Here is a 14,268-nt window from a genome sequence, read left to right as displayed (position 1 = left end):
AATACATGTATATAATTGGTCTTCAAACATATATGAGCTGGCTGCCAGGCTGAAGGAGTAGTACAGCTCACTGCCACACGAGGGACAGATCAGGTCCCAGCTGTTTTCTCTGTGTCAAGAAGCAAATAACGGAAAAAGATCCCTCTTTTTCTATAGAAGAGCATCCTTCTTTGGGCCAACATGGAGAATCATTCAAGACAACAGTGCCCAGCATTCTGGGATGCCAAAGGATACCACCAGTCTTCATTTTCAGAGGAAGCATCTGAGAAACACCGATTTACTAGGGCAGAACAACACTTCCCATGAGACGGGCTTTCTGCTACCGCAGGCTCAGAACAACGTAGCTTTGTAGCAAGCAAGCTGCTCAGCCGGATTGCCTACTGTGGCACCTCTTTAAAGACACCCCGAAATCCAGGTTTTCCACCTCTGTTTCCAGTTGCCAAAATTGGTTCCTGTATAAAAAAAAAAAAAAAAAACCCCAAACAAAACGCTTCTTGCCTTTGTCAGAAGATAAGAGCGTGGAAGTAGTCTCCTCGCCTCTGAGACCGGGAGTCTCATTCTGCTTTGAATTACTGGTTCAAAAAAATATCATGCTTAAAAACGAGTCTTCTCTTTTTAAAAATAAAGCACCTTGCATCCCAAAAGATGATAGTCACCGCTCAAGAACAGGCCAAAACTTCATGGTTTTGGACTTGGGTTTCTTAACAGAAATCTGGAAGGAAGCAATGAGAACAGGCAAACCCGGGAACGGAAAAAAGGGGTTAGGAAGAAAGACAGGACTGAAGTAGCAGGGAGTGCTTCAGGACAGGGTAGGAGCGGAGGGTACCGGCAGAGCTGTGCAGGGAGCCCAGGGCTGGGCTAGCAAGAGAGTTCAGGGCAGGAGCGAGAGATCCCGCACATGCACGGTGTCAGGAAGGAGCCAAGCACCCAAAACCTGCCAGCCAGCCGGCGCAGAACCTGGAGATCCCAGGTACGGAGCCAGAGGCGGCAAGCTACAGAACACCTGCCTGCAGTATGCTGCATCCCAGCTTGCATTTGCATGAGCAAAGAGATGATAATGTTACTCCTGTGAATGGCTCAAGACAATAAAATAGCCTCGTTAAAAAAAATAAGGATCTAGCAAGACTGTAGTCTTCTGGAAGGATGCATGGGAACATCAAGACTGGCTTGCAAAATGGAGTGTAAGCCAGCTAAAGTGAAGAAAGGGGGACTTCTGAAGAATTTAAACCAGGCTGGTGGATCAAATTTCTGTTGTAAACTACTTTGAAAAAGTACCTGGCATCTCGTGTTTAGCATTTTTCTGTAATCTCTCAGACTCACCATTCCAGAGTATCATTTTCGTTCTGTATAGCCTGGTTCATCCAAAAAGCATGTTTAGAATATTAGACGGAGATGTGGTGACAAAGTTTAATAGCAGAAAGACAAGGGGTATAAGCCTCACAACAAAAGACATGGAGGGGAGTGTGTAAAGGGGATGAAGAGGTAAGAGTTGAAGCAGCACAGGGCACTAGAGAACTGTTCCAGATGGTAGGCTAGTTTTAACCAAAGCAGCAATGAGGTTGTATAAAAGTTCAGTGCGAGCTGAGCAGAGAGAGATGAGCACGCGGATGAGGTCTGAAATATTTTTGCAAGTTCAAGGAATGGAAAAATGGACTCTGAAGGCCTGATGCAGAGTCAAGAAAATCGCTGCTTGGGAAGGAGACAAAGGCAAAGAAAGATATTGCATCTAAGGAGGTGAGGAGTGAGAGATACCCAATGGCTGCTCACAGAGGACATGAGAAATAATATCAGAAAAAAGCTGTTCCAAAACTAATCCCAGCGTACAGCATATGAAAAAAATACTTCCGAGGTGCCAAAGTAATGCAGCGTTGGGTCAAATAGCCAGTTTGATATAAACCTGATGTGCTCAAAGTGATTTATTTCAGGAATAGTTCAGGCAACTTTCTGGTAGGGTTTGTGTACGGAATTGAAAAAAAAATAAAAAACCACAAGTGAACTTTGGTCAGATGCTCTTCAGTGACCAGTTCTACCTTTCTATTTAAGTAAGACTCCCACAAGTTCAGTGACTGTAGCATTTCAGTCTATTACTGATAAAAGCTCACGGTTGCGTGAGTGGTTCAACACCGTACCAAATCTCCCATTAACTCTTGCTCTTAAAGGTTATTTCAGTAAGTGGGTCAAGATAAACAGAGAAGCTGCTAGTAAGACTCCTAATTTGAACAATGGTATCTCTGCACCAGAGGTATCTGCCTGAACTAGACTGTTAATGCCCCTTTTTCCAAAATAAATCCAGGGCCAGTGTTTTCATTTATTTATGAAGCATACTGTATATTTCTGGATCGCAACCATGAATGATTTTGTTCATGTGGCCAAGCTTTGCAACCATCAGGAAAGCAGTGACCTTTGATTTCAAACTAAGCAAAACATTTCATATTGGGCTATATTCGAACATACCCAGTATTTCAATTACCCCGTGATTTCCTCAACGGCACTGTTCACACAAGGATGCCTTGCTGCCAGATGACTTAACTTTTCCTCCCTCCCTTGTACGTGACAATACTTTGCTCAAAGTAGCCATTACGCTTTTAGCTTGCTTGCTGAGGCATTGTTACAACTCCTCGTGCCTCTCGGCTGATGGAGGAAAATCAATTTTGATCCCTCAGAAGCAAGTGCAAGTCTCCAACTTCACACGCCAATGTGGACAACTGCAGCTGAAACTGAATCCAGATTAATTCACCATTCCAGTCATTTCACATTTGTGCTGATACCTTAAGAGGTTAGAACATAGGTGATTTATTGCTTTTAACCGGAGAAAAGGGACAGAACTTCCTTCAAATGAAAAAGCAGTTTGTCAAATGAAGTTTACAAAAAGCAAATGCGATTTATGGTGACAATGAGAATGCACTTCAAATTTAAATTACCTGCAGCTTAATGCAACACGAGGTATTACAACAGAATGCAAAAATCCTGCCACTGCAGGATTTTAATGCTACAATAATTCTGCTCGTCCTTAAAGGGCAACAATTCTGCCCTTTCTTAGATAACCCAGTTCAAAACACACATTAGAACAGCAAGTTTGAGGAAACAGTAGGCAAACTACAGTAAGCAGGTAGCAATAAAGATATAGAAAGCATGTACATTTTCCCAATAGTTTAACACTGAAAATATTCCAAGCAGGTAGGAGAGAGAGGGAGGGGAGGGGGGAACTTACTGTACTGCTCCAAGGATGCACTATACACATAATGCAGCAGCACAGGGTACACTAACGAAGGAAGGCAACTGAAAAGGCAGTACTCACCCAAAATATTAAATTGAAAAGGAACATCATGTATTTCAAACAACACAGGCAGCCTCTTGCCATGTTGCACTTCTTAAATTCTAAAAGGAAAACAAAGGATAGATCCAGGTAAAAGACCACGTATTTGCTGCCTTTGGGTGCACTGTATTTGTCACTTTTTATGCCAGTCCCAACGCCGGTCCCGGTTCCGACCCCAGTGTGGCTCTGTGTGCGTGATCCGGTTGTACCATAGAAAGCTCCAGCAGTAAAACCTCGACCAAATTGCCTCCCTGAGGTAGAAGGTTTAGCAAAATCTGAGTCTTTGCTATCCAAAGATGGACTCCGGTGAATTGAAGAATCCTCACTACTTGACTTCTCCATGATCTCTCTTTTCACAGTTGTCAGATTTAATGTATAGCATCTCTCAGCATTAAACGCAGTGCCTTGCAAATGCCACAGTGCGATAAGAGCTGTCTGTGCGTTTTGCTTCTCTTTTCCTTCGTACTTAAATCAGACAATCACTGCAGAATTTATTCACTGCATTGTTGCTGGCTTTATTTTTTATAGCAATGCAGGCTGTACTCGATCTGTAGCATGGATTTACACATTAATATCCCATGCAAGAGCATACTCATGATTTATCTCGATGAATCAGTTATGCAGAACTTCGATTTTTATTCAAAAGAGCCATAAGCTCTTTCTCGCCGCCCCTAGTCTACAGCCCTCTAATCTATAGGCAGCAGATGGTCCTTGCATCCATTTCCAAAAAGCTTCTGCAGTACACCTGGGAGACTCTCCTCCAGCCGGAGCACTTTCCTTGCTCTCAGCTTCCCTCTCTGTGCCTCCCTGACTCTCTCTCACACGCCGCCTTTTTTCTTTCCCCCCATTTGCAGTATCTCATTCAGTAACCAGCTATCGGAGCACGCTCCGTGTTTCACTGCTGTTGCCGTGAAATCGTCAGCAACTGCAACCACTGGGCATTTCCCACAGAAATCCCTGACCTAACTATCGAGTAATAAATCCACCCTCTTGCTCGCCCCTCCCCTCTGCTTTCCATCGGGCCAGTTAGCAGAAGCCTTCTCCCCCCGGGCACGCCTCCATGACATAATATCTTTAATAGGATTAGAATTGCTCTTGACTATACAAGTGCACAACAGAAAATCTCTTTAAATGTCAAGTACTGTTTAGCTGTTTATGAGCTAGAACTGTATGGTAGTGACACTCCTGGAATGCAATAAAATACTGGAAAAGTATGGATTAGATAGACAGGTGCTAACCTCTCCCCACTCGTTAAATGAACAGTAACTCACGTTTTTTTTCCGGCTTAAACAAATGCCATGGGACAAGGAACTGGAATAGACTGGCACCCAGTGTACACTGAACAGGCACGTCTCGCTTATACGTGCATATAATGTGACGCCATCACCTGTGATATAATTAACCATAACCAGAAAAGCAGAGCTGCTGTCTCTTATGGGCTCATCAATCAATTCTTAAAACTCTCAAAATGTGAGTAAATCTGAGCCTGCACCTATTTACACTCTACGCCACTACTACGTCAGAGATTGTTCTTGCGTACGGCAATAAGCCGTCTTGCATCGCAGGTATTCCGTGAGCTAGAAACACTGACCCAAATGCCACTTTTCTTTTCCAGATAGTAGCGTGACATGCCTGCTAGGACTCCGAAACAGAGAGGGCACGACCATGCACGTGTGTCTGTGCCTCGGTGTGCAAGGGTCTGGAGGGGAGCAAGAGAAACACTTCAGGTCACGCCCGGTGCTTCCAAACTCGTCATCTTGTCATAGGCGTAAAAGCAGTGCACTGATGGTGCAAAGTGATACAGCAGATTTAAAAGGCAGGTTGTTCTTCTCTCTTTGTAAAGAAAGAAACCATATCAGGAAGCCACCACGAAAGAAATACAGCTACCACGAAAAGCAAAAAATTATGTGCAATTTTCAACTGAGCCTTTCACATGCACGTTATAATGCCCTGTTAATTATTTTATCAGGTACCTTTGAGAAAAGATCATACAACATTCATTCTGTCTTAGATATCTATGCCCAGAAGTCCCTTAAAATTCTGTAATTTTTCCGTAACAACATCAGAATCAAGACCCTAAAGCAGTGCCGTACCTTTCTTGACAGGCTTTTTCTGAGAGAAGATCCCTCCACCATAAAGTACTTCATGCCATGAAATACCCAGTATTTGTATGCGTAATATCTTCCTCTCACCTCTTCTGCTCTAGAATAACATTTTAACAACAGGCAGGCCCAAGCCTGTATCAACAGTGTTTATTCACTTGGCTTTTCAGAAGTCATTTCAGAACGACCTGCATCAAACGTCTCCATCAGAAAGGCGACTGCAAGGTGACCGCTCAGCCCCACGTATGACAGCAGGAAAGGCTATGCATGAAACACCCACATAAAAAAGGAGAAATCAGCAGTGACCGAAGCAGAGCGGGGCATTTCTGCACACGCCTACGGGGCGCGCACAAACTTCAACGTGAGCAGTCATCAACTTTCTCAGAAAAAAACAGGGCAGAGATTTGTAGACACGGGAGCCCGCAGGGTAAGCTGCCTTCAAACAAGGCAAATGGCTGAGGACGGTTTCAGATGTTTGAAAAAACGCTTCTGTTTGAAAATTCCCTTAGCGGCAGCGTAAAGCTGTGCCACTGCAATCCTACGCTGCGGCTAGATACTTTCAGTGGTTTCTACTTGACACACAAAATTGAGCTCTCAAGTCAAAAAATTATGAGAATGCACCAGTATTTTAAAGCATTTTTTCCTGTTGCACCCAGTGGTTTGCCATAAAACTTCCACTGACTAGCTTCAGAAAAAAAAAATGCTGTGCACTTGTGTAAACCAATGCCATATAAACATATACGACAATAAAATTTGATGGTTGGACCTGATGATCTTCAGGTCTTTTCCAACCTTAGTGATTCTGTTATTCTGTAAATATTTGCCTTAGCTTCCCACATGAAGATACAGGACCATAATAATTTATCTGCCCTCCTCAAGGTTAAAAAACTGAAAGAATATTATGTAATAAACAAAAAATCTCCACAACACCAGTCAAAGATTGTCTATTGGTGGTTAAAAAAAAAAAGGCAACACAACTCTCCCTCCAAGCTTATTTTTTTCAAGTTTTCATTATTAGACCTTATTGAAGGTTTCCAGTTTTCTGGTTTTGCCTTCAAATACTACAGAAGGTTCATTTTCTTCACCATTTACAGAATCACAGCACCATGGAATGACGGGGGTCGGAAGGGACCTCTGGAGACCATCTCATCCAACCCCCTGCCAGAGGAGGGTCACCTAGAGCAGGTTGCACAGGAATGAGTCCAGGCAAGTTTTGAGTATCTCCAGAGAAGAAGACTCCACAAAGAAAAATATTCTTTTTTTTAAATTAAAAAAAAAATAATCTGCCGAGGCCCCAGGCGCCGCGGGGGCGCACGCCCCCTCCCCAGCAGCTCCACACAAGGCACTTGGGCAGCACCGGGACCCCTGTAGCGCAGGTGACTGGCTCCCACCCAGCGGTCCACGGGCCACGGCCGTTCCGTTGTCACTCCCCTACTCCCGCCATAGCGTTGTGTCGAGAACCTACGGGCAGGAGTTACACCAAGCAGCAGCTTCCAGCTTCTGTGGCAGGAGCCAGCAGTGAAGAAGCTTCCATGGAGACCACCAGCTGCTCATACAGCAGCAGGGCAGAGACACAGAGGAGCTGACAAAACCGAGCAGCATCTTCTGCAGCTGACCTCTCCCTAAACACCCTTGTACCATCATCGGGACACGGAAGAGACCCGCACCTCTCCATACACTGCCTTGCTACCAATAAGGAGCCTGGGCTTCTGAGCGCCGCCAGTCTGCAGCTGAGAAAGGACCAGGGTGGCAGCCCGAGAGGTGCCAAGATGCTCCCACACCCCGTTGGCACTCTTCACAGCATGGGAGGGAGGGCGGATCATGCCCATGTGGCAGATCTTGTAGTTCCTCCCATGGTTGTTGTCCCAGTGGGTCTTCTGTCCACACTGGAAGGAGATGCAGAACTCTGTGGCCTGCCGGGAGATGGATGGCTTGGGCAGGGCACGCTCAAGAGAGAAGATGTCATTACCTGCAATGCATCTTCCATTAAGAGGTCTCCAGGACTGGTCTGCACCACAGTTTCCATTTCAGAAGGACCAACCAGAGACACACATATAGCCCACAGCCAGCTTCAAAACCCAAGCCTGAGCAAGGAGCACCACGGCTGGAAGGGCTCCAGATCAGCCTCCCCTCCCGCTGTGTACAATGGAAACACATGACCCTCTTACCCTTAACGCTGTTGCCCCCAGGGAGACTTTATGAGCTTCAATAACTTGCCACCACTCGAATTTGCCACCACGGAGCAGCTTTCCAGACTAGATACCACTTCCTCCTGCTGGAACTCCAACTCAGTATTTATGCAGCTCAGTTAATAAATCAAACAGAACTGCTTATTTGCTGAAAACAGAAGTGGTGAAAAAGCTGTAAGCAGTTCATCCAGCTGTGTTTTGACTAGCCAGCACCTAACTCTGCCTCTGATTGAGACTTCGGTGGTAGGTGTTGCTGCAAGGCCACTCAAGAGCACCTTACGGTGGACCCACTTGACAGCGTCACCTCCGCACAGGAACAAACCCATTTTGCTTCACTACAGATCTCGCCTCTGCTAAGTAATTAGGGCATGAAAAACATTCAAACGCTCGCTCTGTACTTCGTTAATCTTTGATTAGTGAATCACAGAATTTTGTTGCTGAGAGATGTCTCCACATCAAGAAAATCATTTCAGTCCCACACGCAAATGCCTGGGACAAGGCAACGAGCATCAGTCCATCGCGTCTAAATGGCTCAGCCAAGTATTCAGGCGAAGAATTTAGGCCACTTTCAGATGGCAGGTATGAAAATGGATGTCACAACGGGGGTAGAAGAAAAACGGAAGGGCAGGGTGTTAGAAATAAGGCCCAAACAACATAGGCTGCTTCTTGCAGATGACACCAAGTTGGGCAGGAGTGTTGATCTGCTCAAGGGTAGGAAGGCTCTGAACAGAAGGATCTGGACAGGCTGGATCGATGGGCCGAGGCCAATTGTATGAGGTTCAACAAGGCCAAGTGCTGGGTCCTGCACTTGGGTCACAACAACCCCATGCAATGCTACAGGCTTGGGGACGAGTGGCTGGAAAGCTGCCCCGCAGAAAAGGACCTGGGGGTGTTGATCGACACCCGGCTGAATACGAGCCAGCAGTGTGCCCAGGTGGCCAAGAAGGCCAACGGCATCCTGGCCTGTATCAGAAATAGTGTGGCCAGCAGGAGTGGGGAGGTGATCGTGCCCCTGTACTCGGCGCTGGTGAGGCCGCACCTCGAATGCTGTGTTCAGTTTTGGGCCCCAAGAAGGACATTGAGGCGCTGGAGCGTGTCCAGAGAAGGGCGATGAAGCTGGTGAGGGGTCTGGAGCACAAGTCTGATGAGGAGCGGCTGAGGGAGCTGGGGCTGTTCAGTCTGGAGAAGAGGAGGCTGAGGGGAGACCTCATCACTCTCTACAACTACCTGAAAGGGGGTTGTGGTGAGGTGGGTGTTGGTCTCTTCTCCCAAGTGACTAGCGACAGGACAAGAGGAAATGGACTCAAGTTGTGCCGGGGGAGGTTTAGGCTGGATATTAGGAAAAATGTCTTTACTGAGAGAGTGGTGAAGCACTGGAAGAGGCTGCCCAGGGAGGTGATGGAGTCACCATCCCTAGAGGTGTTCAAGGAACGTGTGGATGAGACATTTTGGGACATGGTTTAGTGGGCATGGTGGTGTTGGTTGATGGTTGGACTTGATGATCTTACAGGTCTTTTCCAACCTTAGTGATTCTGTGATTCTGTGATTCCTACCAAAACAGATTTACTTGGTTCCCTCCTGGGAACAGCCCACCATAGCCCTCAAAATACAGATCCCAACAACTTCAGGTTTTATTGGAAGTCACAAAATATTTAATATTTTGTTCTCAGCCGTTAGTTTTATCTCACCAGAACTTCAGTGCCAACTACGCCCAGCTACAGCACCCCTGAACCCCTCTGCTTGCCTCTGCCCTCTTCAGCTGGTTTTGCACAACTGGCTCATGGAACCACACTGCAAAACAGACCAAGAGCTGACCAAGCTTATAGACATATTTATAACCATATAAAGGCATAATACAGATATAAAATCTATTTCAGCAATGTATAAAAATTATGCTTATTTTTCCTCTTGTAAAAGTTCCAAATCCATTTTAAAAGCCATTCCCTTTCAATGATCCTGCTGATCCAGTGAGAGGGACTACAATAGGCAAGAACAGGAACAAACACTGAAGGCTGAGCACAGATATCTTCAGCTTTTATTACGGTCCCCCATGATTCCTGACTTGAAAAGATGAAACTCCTGGAGTTTTTAAAAAAGGAAAATAAAAACTCCAGTCACCACAATAAATGAGCCATTTTACAACTTATTATATATTTTACCTTGCCATTTCTATTACGTAGGATAGTGCTTCTGTCACCATTTGAAATATGGGGAACTCAAAGACCGAGCCATTTGCTGAGGATGAATAGGAAATCGCTGGCAGAGAAGCAAACTGAGTCTGCGCCTCACATGGCCTCACCTAGTACACTAACCATTGCACCAGTCTCAAATCCATTATTTCTAGAAATCATGGGTTTTAGTAACCCTGCCACATGACTTCAGAACAACACTGAGCCCTGCAGAGAGACACACAAATGCGTACACTATCAAGTGTTTGAGGGATACGGTTCTTAAATTCATTCTTTTCTTTTGAATTATATCGATCAAGAACTCAATTATCCAAGCCTTCCTCAGGGTACACGAGGTAGACAAAGAACCGAGATTGCCGAGTACAAACTCAGTGACTACGTCTTTCCAGTCACTGCTCCGAATCCTGGAAGGCCATGAGAAGGAGATACAGAACAAGAGTAGGAAAGAACAGCTTATGACTCTGGCATACAGTTGTATACAGATAAAAGCTTAGATTAATAAAACCACACAACTGATTTTGGTATAAGCTTCAAGGGAAAAGAATGTCCAAAAAATCGAACTGATTTAGCATCACATGAGAGACAAAAACATGGAGTTCTCAGGAATTCCATGCTCCTGGTTCCGCAACAAAGAGCTTAGAGACTCCAACAAGCCAAAACACCTGGAGTTCCCAGGGCTCCCAAGGCTGCAGGATTTATAACCATAGACCTGGATGCTCTGAGGGTTGTATCCCACACCCTGGGGCCTTCCAAGCTCCCAGCTTGCAAGCTGGAAATCCAAAGCATTCTGCCCATCGTGGGATTGGACAGAAACAAGGTAGGCTTCAAGGACAGCTTTCTATGGCAGACAAGTTTTGAAACGTGCCTGTGTTTTTCAGAACCAAATATCCCAAGCTATATTTTACCTTTGAGACACTTTCATTTTCCAACAGGAAAAGTCTTCCATTAGAAACAGACAGAACTACTGTAACTCCAGTTTTGGAGACTCCAATCACTGATCATAGTTTCCCACATTATTTAGAGCATATATGAACAGCTTGCTTGTTATAAATGCTAAAAAGAACCACCACCAGTGTTTAGAGACGAGCTAAATGCATACTTAGTTCCCCTCCTAGCGTGAAGAGCAGCCATTTCTAACACCTTCAGAAAACCACCACTTCCTTGGTGGACAGACAGATGACGGAGGGGGAGACTGGATTCATTAAGAAACAGACTTACTCACAGGTGGCACCGGCGATCTGACCAGTAAAGGATTCTCTTCTAATGCTTTGTGAGAGATGACAGAGACAAACTCGTGCCCTTCTCTCTTCACCCTGTAGCAGGACCAAGAGCATCCAACGGGCATCATCTGACCCTCAGTTCGACCTGCAGCAGAAGGCCACCTCCAGAGGCCAGGTAAAAGGACCTGGGACAGGTAAACGTGCATACAGCATAAGTTGGAAGGGAAACACAGACACTCAGATGGGTTCATAGAGGCTTAGCTCCACGTTCTGGGACTCCAGCTAGCATGGGCATGGCTGAAGAAAAGGAAGCCTGGCAGGGAGACAGGAGTGCAGGAACCACATGAAGGAGCACCCCTGAGAAGACATTGAGTTTGAGATCTATGAAGAAAGGATCTGTTCTTACAGACATAGGAATTGAGTGTCTAGCCACCTCAATCCACCACCCACCTTCAGCAGTCATGACTTCACCCAGAGAATTTATCTTTCTTGAAATTGTTACTGGAGAGGAAATGAATTAATCCGTTTCCTCTGACACAAGGGCACTAGCATACCAGCTCGCCGTTGCCTCAGCAGCAGCACAGTAACGCTCCTCGGCTCCCCAAGACAAAGTGGTAAAATCTCTTTGAATGGCCTAAACTAATTTAGTGGGCATGGTGGTGTTGGGTTAATGGTTGGACTTGATGATCTTATAGGTCTTTTCCAACCTTAATGATTCCATGATTCTGTGTGTGTAATACTTTCTACTGATAAGAACAATTTATCCTTCTGACATGGGGGCCTCACTGGAGGGAAGATCAAGAAAATAAGACCCCGTTACAAGGCTTTCCACTGTGCCAAAACATTCTATGTCATTTGGCCCCTGGGATTTCCATTAAAAACCATTTACTGCCAACAGTGCATATGTGGCTGAGATTTCTCATTTAGGATTTCACACCAGAGGCAGAACGAGATTCTGTCTCAGAATTGTACAAAGGAGTTAGTTGTAAACCATGCCAGGGACCTTAACCCACTGTGATCAGACGCAGATGATGACTTGATTTGCTAATGCACAGGAGACGTGGGAGATGAGGGTCAAAGTGCAATATGGGGTCCTGAAGCTAAGAAATTGTGATTATGTCACACCATCACACCAGCTGTCCCTCAGGGGCCCTCAGACTGAGCAGAAAGAACGCCTGAGTTTCCAAAGCGACAGAAAAACATAACTTTATAAAAAAAAAGAAACCCTGCTACCTACATTTAAACTTTTAAATCAAAACATTTGCACTAGCACATGGGTCTTTTGGGGTTTCATTTTCACTTTACAAACAACATCATGAACTACGCTAAATCTGAAAGAAACCCTCTAAAGATTATGTTACAAAGCAATGCACCATTGATATTTTCACCTTTAAGAACTAAAATCTAGGAAGTCTATTTATTGTTTGTTTCTGAGAAGCCCTGGAAGTCAAAATCTTCTTGGGATTGGCAGTGTACATACGGAGATCAAGTCAACCCATACAACAGACAGTCTACAATCCAGGCAGAAAACAAGACATTAATAGCTGGCTCTGAAGATAACAATTATATTGGACATTTTCATTGAAGTCCCAAAACTACCTTACCAATTCTCCCACTAGCAGGTGGGAGAAAAGAGAAAATATGAGGGGCAAAAGAACAGCATGTGCTCAAGCCGTGCCAGGCAGCTGAGAATACCAGATGCTTCGGAACAGTCTGTTTATGTCTTTTAGCATAAGAATTTCTATCCCTTTTAATTACAGGGCATTTATCTCATCTTCTATAGTGATGAATACACTGTTCCATTTCCATCAACAGCTAATCCTTCTTAAATTCTGCAGAGAACTTAGCCTCAATATCTTACGGCGGTGAGTTCCATAGGTACACATTATGTCAAAACACACAGCATCTTCCTCTTAATCGCTGTCAGCACTAAGCCTTCCAGCCTCATCCTCTCTTCTGGCATTCATACTCATCTCATAATTCATTATTTTGTAATCCTCTATTACATCCCATGTCATTTGTCCTTCATTAATCTAAACACTTATCTCCTCAATGTCTCCTGTTATTGAAAACTCTCCGACTCCCTAATAATTGCAGTTAACCATCTTAGGGCTTCTTTCTGATTGAGCTACGTTTATACCATAATCTTTTTCAATCTGCTGATGAAAGGATCTTCTTTTTAAAGGACAAGAGTTAATATTGAAATTCAAAATTAATTTAATAAATTCTGTTTCTATCAACACCTTACCTTCATGAAAGTGAAGTCATTCAGATTCAACAGACCCTTCTTCATCATTCCTATTCTGCTTTTCTGTTTCACATTCAAAGATTGGTCTCTGAAAAGCTCAACATTTCAGACCCTAAGAGGAAAACCCTTATAGTTTAAATTCTGTATCTTGTCTGTAGGAGGAAAGGGCCTTTCCTCACTACAACAGCATTAGTTTCATACCGGTTACTTGTAAAATCATCAATAAGCCCATCTTCACATCAGGGACTCCTTGTAAAGAAGCTAACATAAGCCAAACCAAGCCTTGGCCATCAATGAAACAAATAAATGTGCAGTACCAACTGCTGTCCCCTCCCAGTACACAAAAAAGCATATGCAGAGACGTGCTTTTTACTGCACGCAGAGAAAACAAGATCAAGGGAATAGAAAGCTGTCAACCACGGGCAGGAAGGCAGCAGCATCATATCTCTGACAGCTCCATGGGATGAAACATCACAGGTCAGATCTCCAAAACTATGCTTTAAAAATTGAAGACCAAAAAAAAAGAAAGCAGGGGCGAGGAAGTGAGAAGGGTTCTTCTTATTTACCACCTAATTTTTGTGGAGGTAAGGTACATGATCTGAGTCCTTCTCTTCCACTCCCACTTTAAATGACAGTTTAGATTTGTATCTCTTCCCAGTTGACTACAGATTAGTAGATCTACAGATTAGAAAGCTAGCAAATAGCAGAAGGCTTTTGCCTATCGTGAGAGACAGCTTCCCTTCCTCCTGGACAGTGTAGGAGGACTTCATTAACACAAGAACTCTTCTAACCCTGTCCCATGCGTACAAGGCCCTTGAACAAAATCAGGTGGATATTCTTTAACCTCTGTTCTAAAAAGGCTCTCTTTCACCAGCAGTCTGCTGTTCCGAATTTACTGACAGCTGGTGTCTATGTATTAGCAGAACTATTAAACTTTAAAACAAACAAATGAAAAAAAACCCTTCATACATATGGCTCCACCTGAAGAAAGAGCCACGAGAATG

The 14,268-nt window shown here is 44.5% G+C and overlaps 1 protein-coding gene across 2 annotated transcripts in view; it reads right to left on the bottom strand.

Annotated features, from left to right (window-relative positions):
* TSPAN9 (tetraspanin 9) overlaps positions 1–14,268 on the bottom strand; it is a 200,532-nt gene that overhangs the window by 106,889 nt on the left and 79,375 nt on the right. For both annotated transcript variants that reach the window (XM_059816799.1, XM_059816800.1), the window contains exon 2: positions 3,299–3,378. In XM_059816799.1, coding sequence (XP_059672782.1) covers positions 3,299–3,361 — 63 coding nt within the window. In that variant the 5' untranslated portion in view covers positions 3,362–3,378. The remainder of the gene's footprint in view (positions 1–3,298; positions 3,379–14,268) is intronic.

This window comes from Gavia stellata, chromosome 4 (genome assembly GCF_030936135.1).
Source record: "Gavia stellata isolate bGavSte3 chromosome 4, bGavSte3.hap2, whole genome shotgun sequence".
Taxonomy (NCBI): Eukaryota; Metazoa; Chordata; class Aves; order Gaviiformes; family Gaviidae; genus Gavia; species Gavia stellata.
Note: the sequence above shows the minus strand (reverse complement) of the source record. Positions and strands in the feature narration are given on the sequence as shown.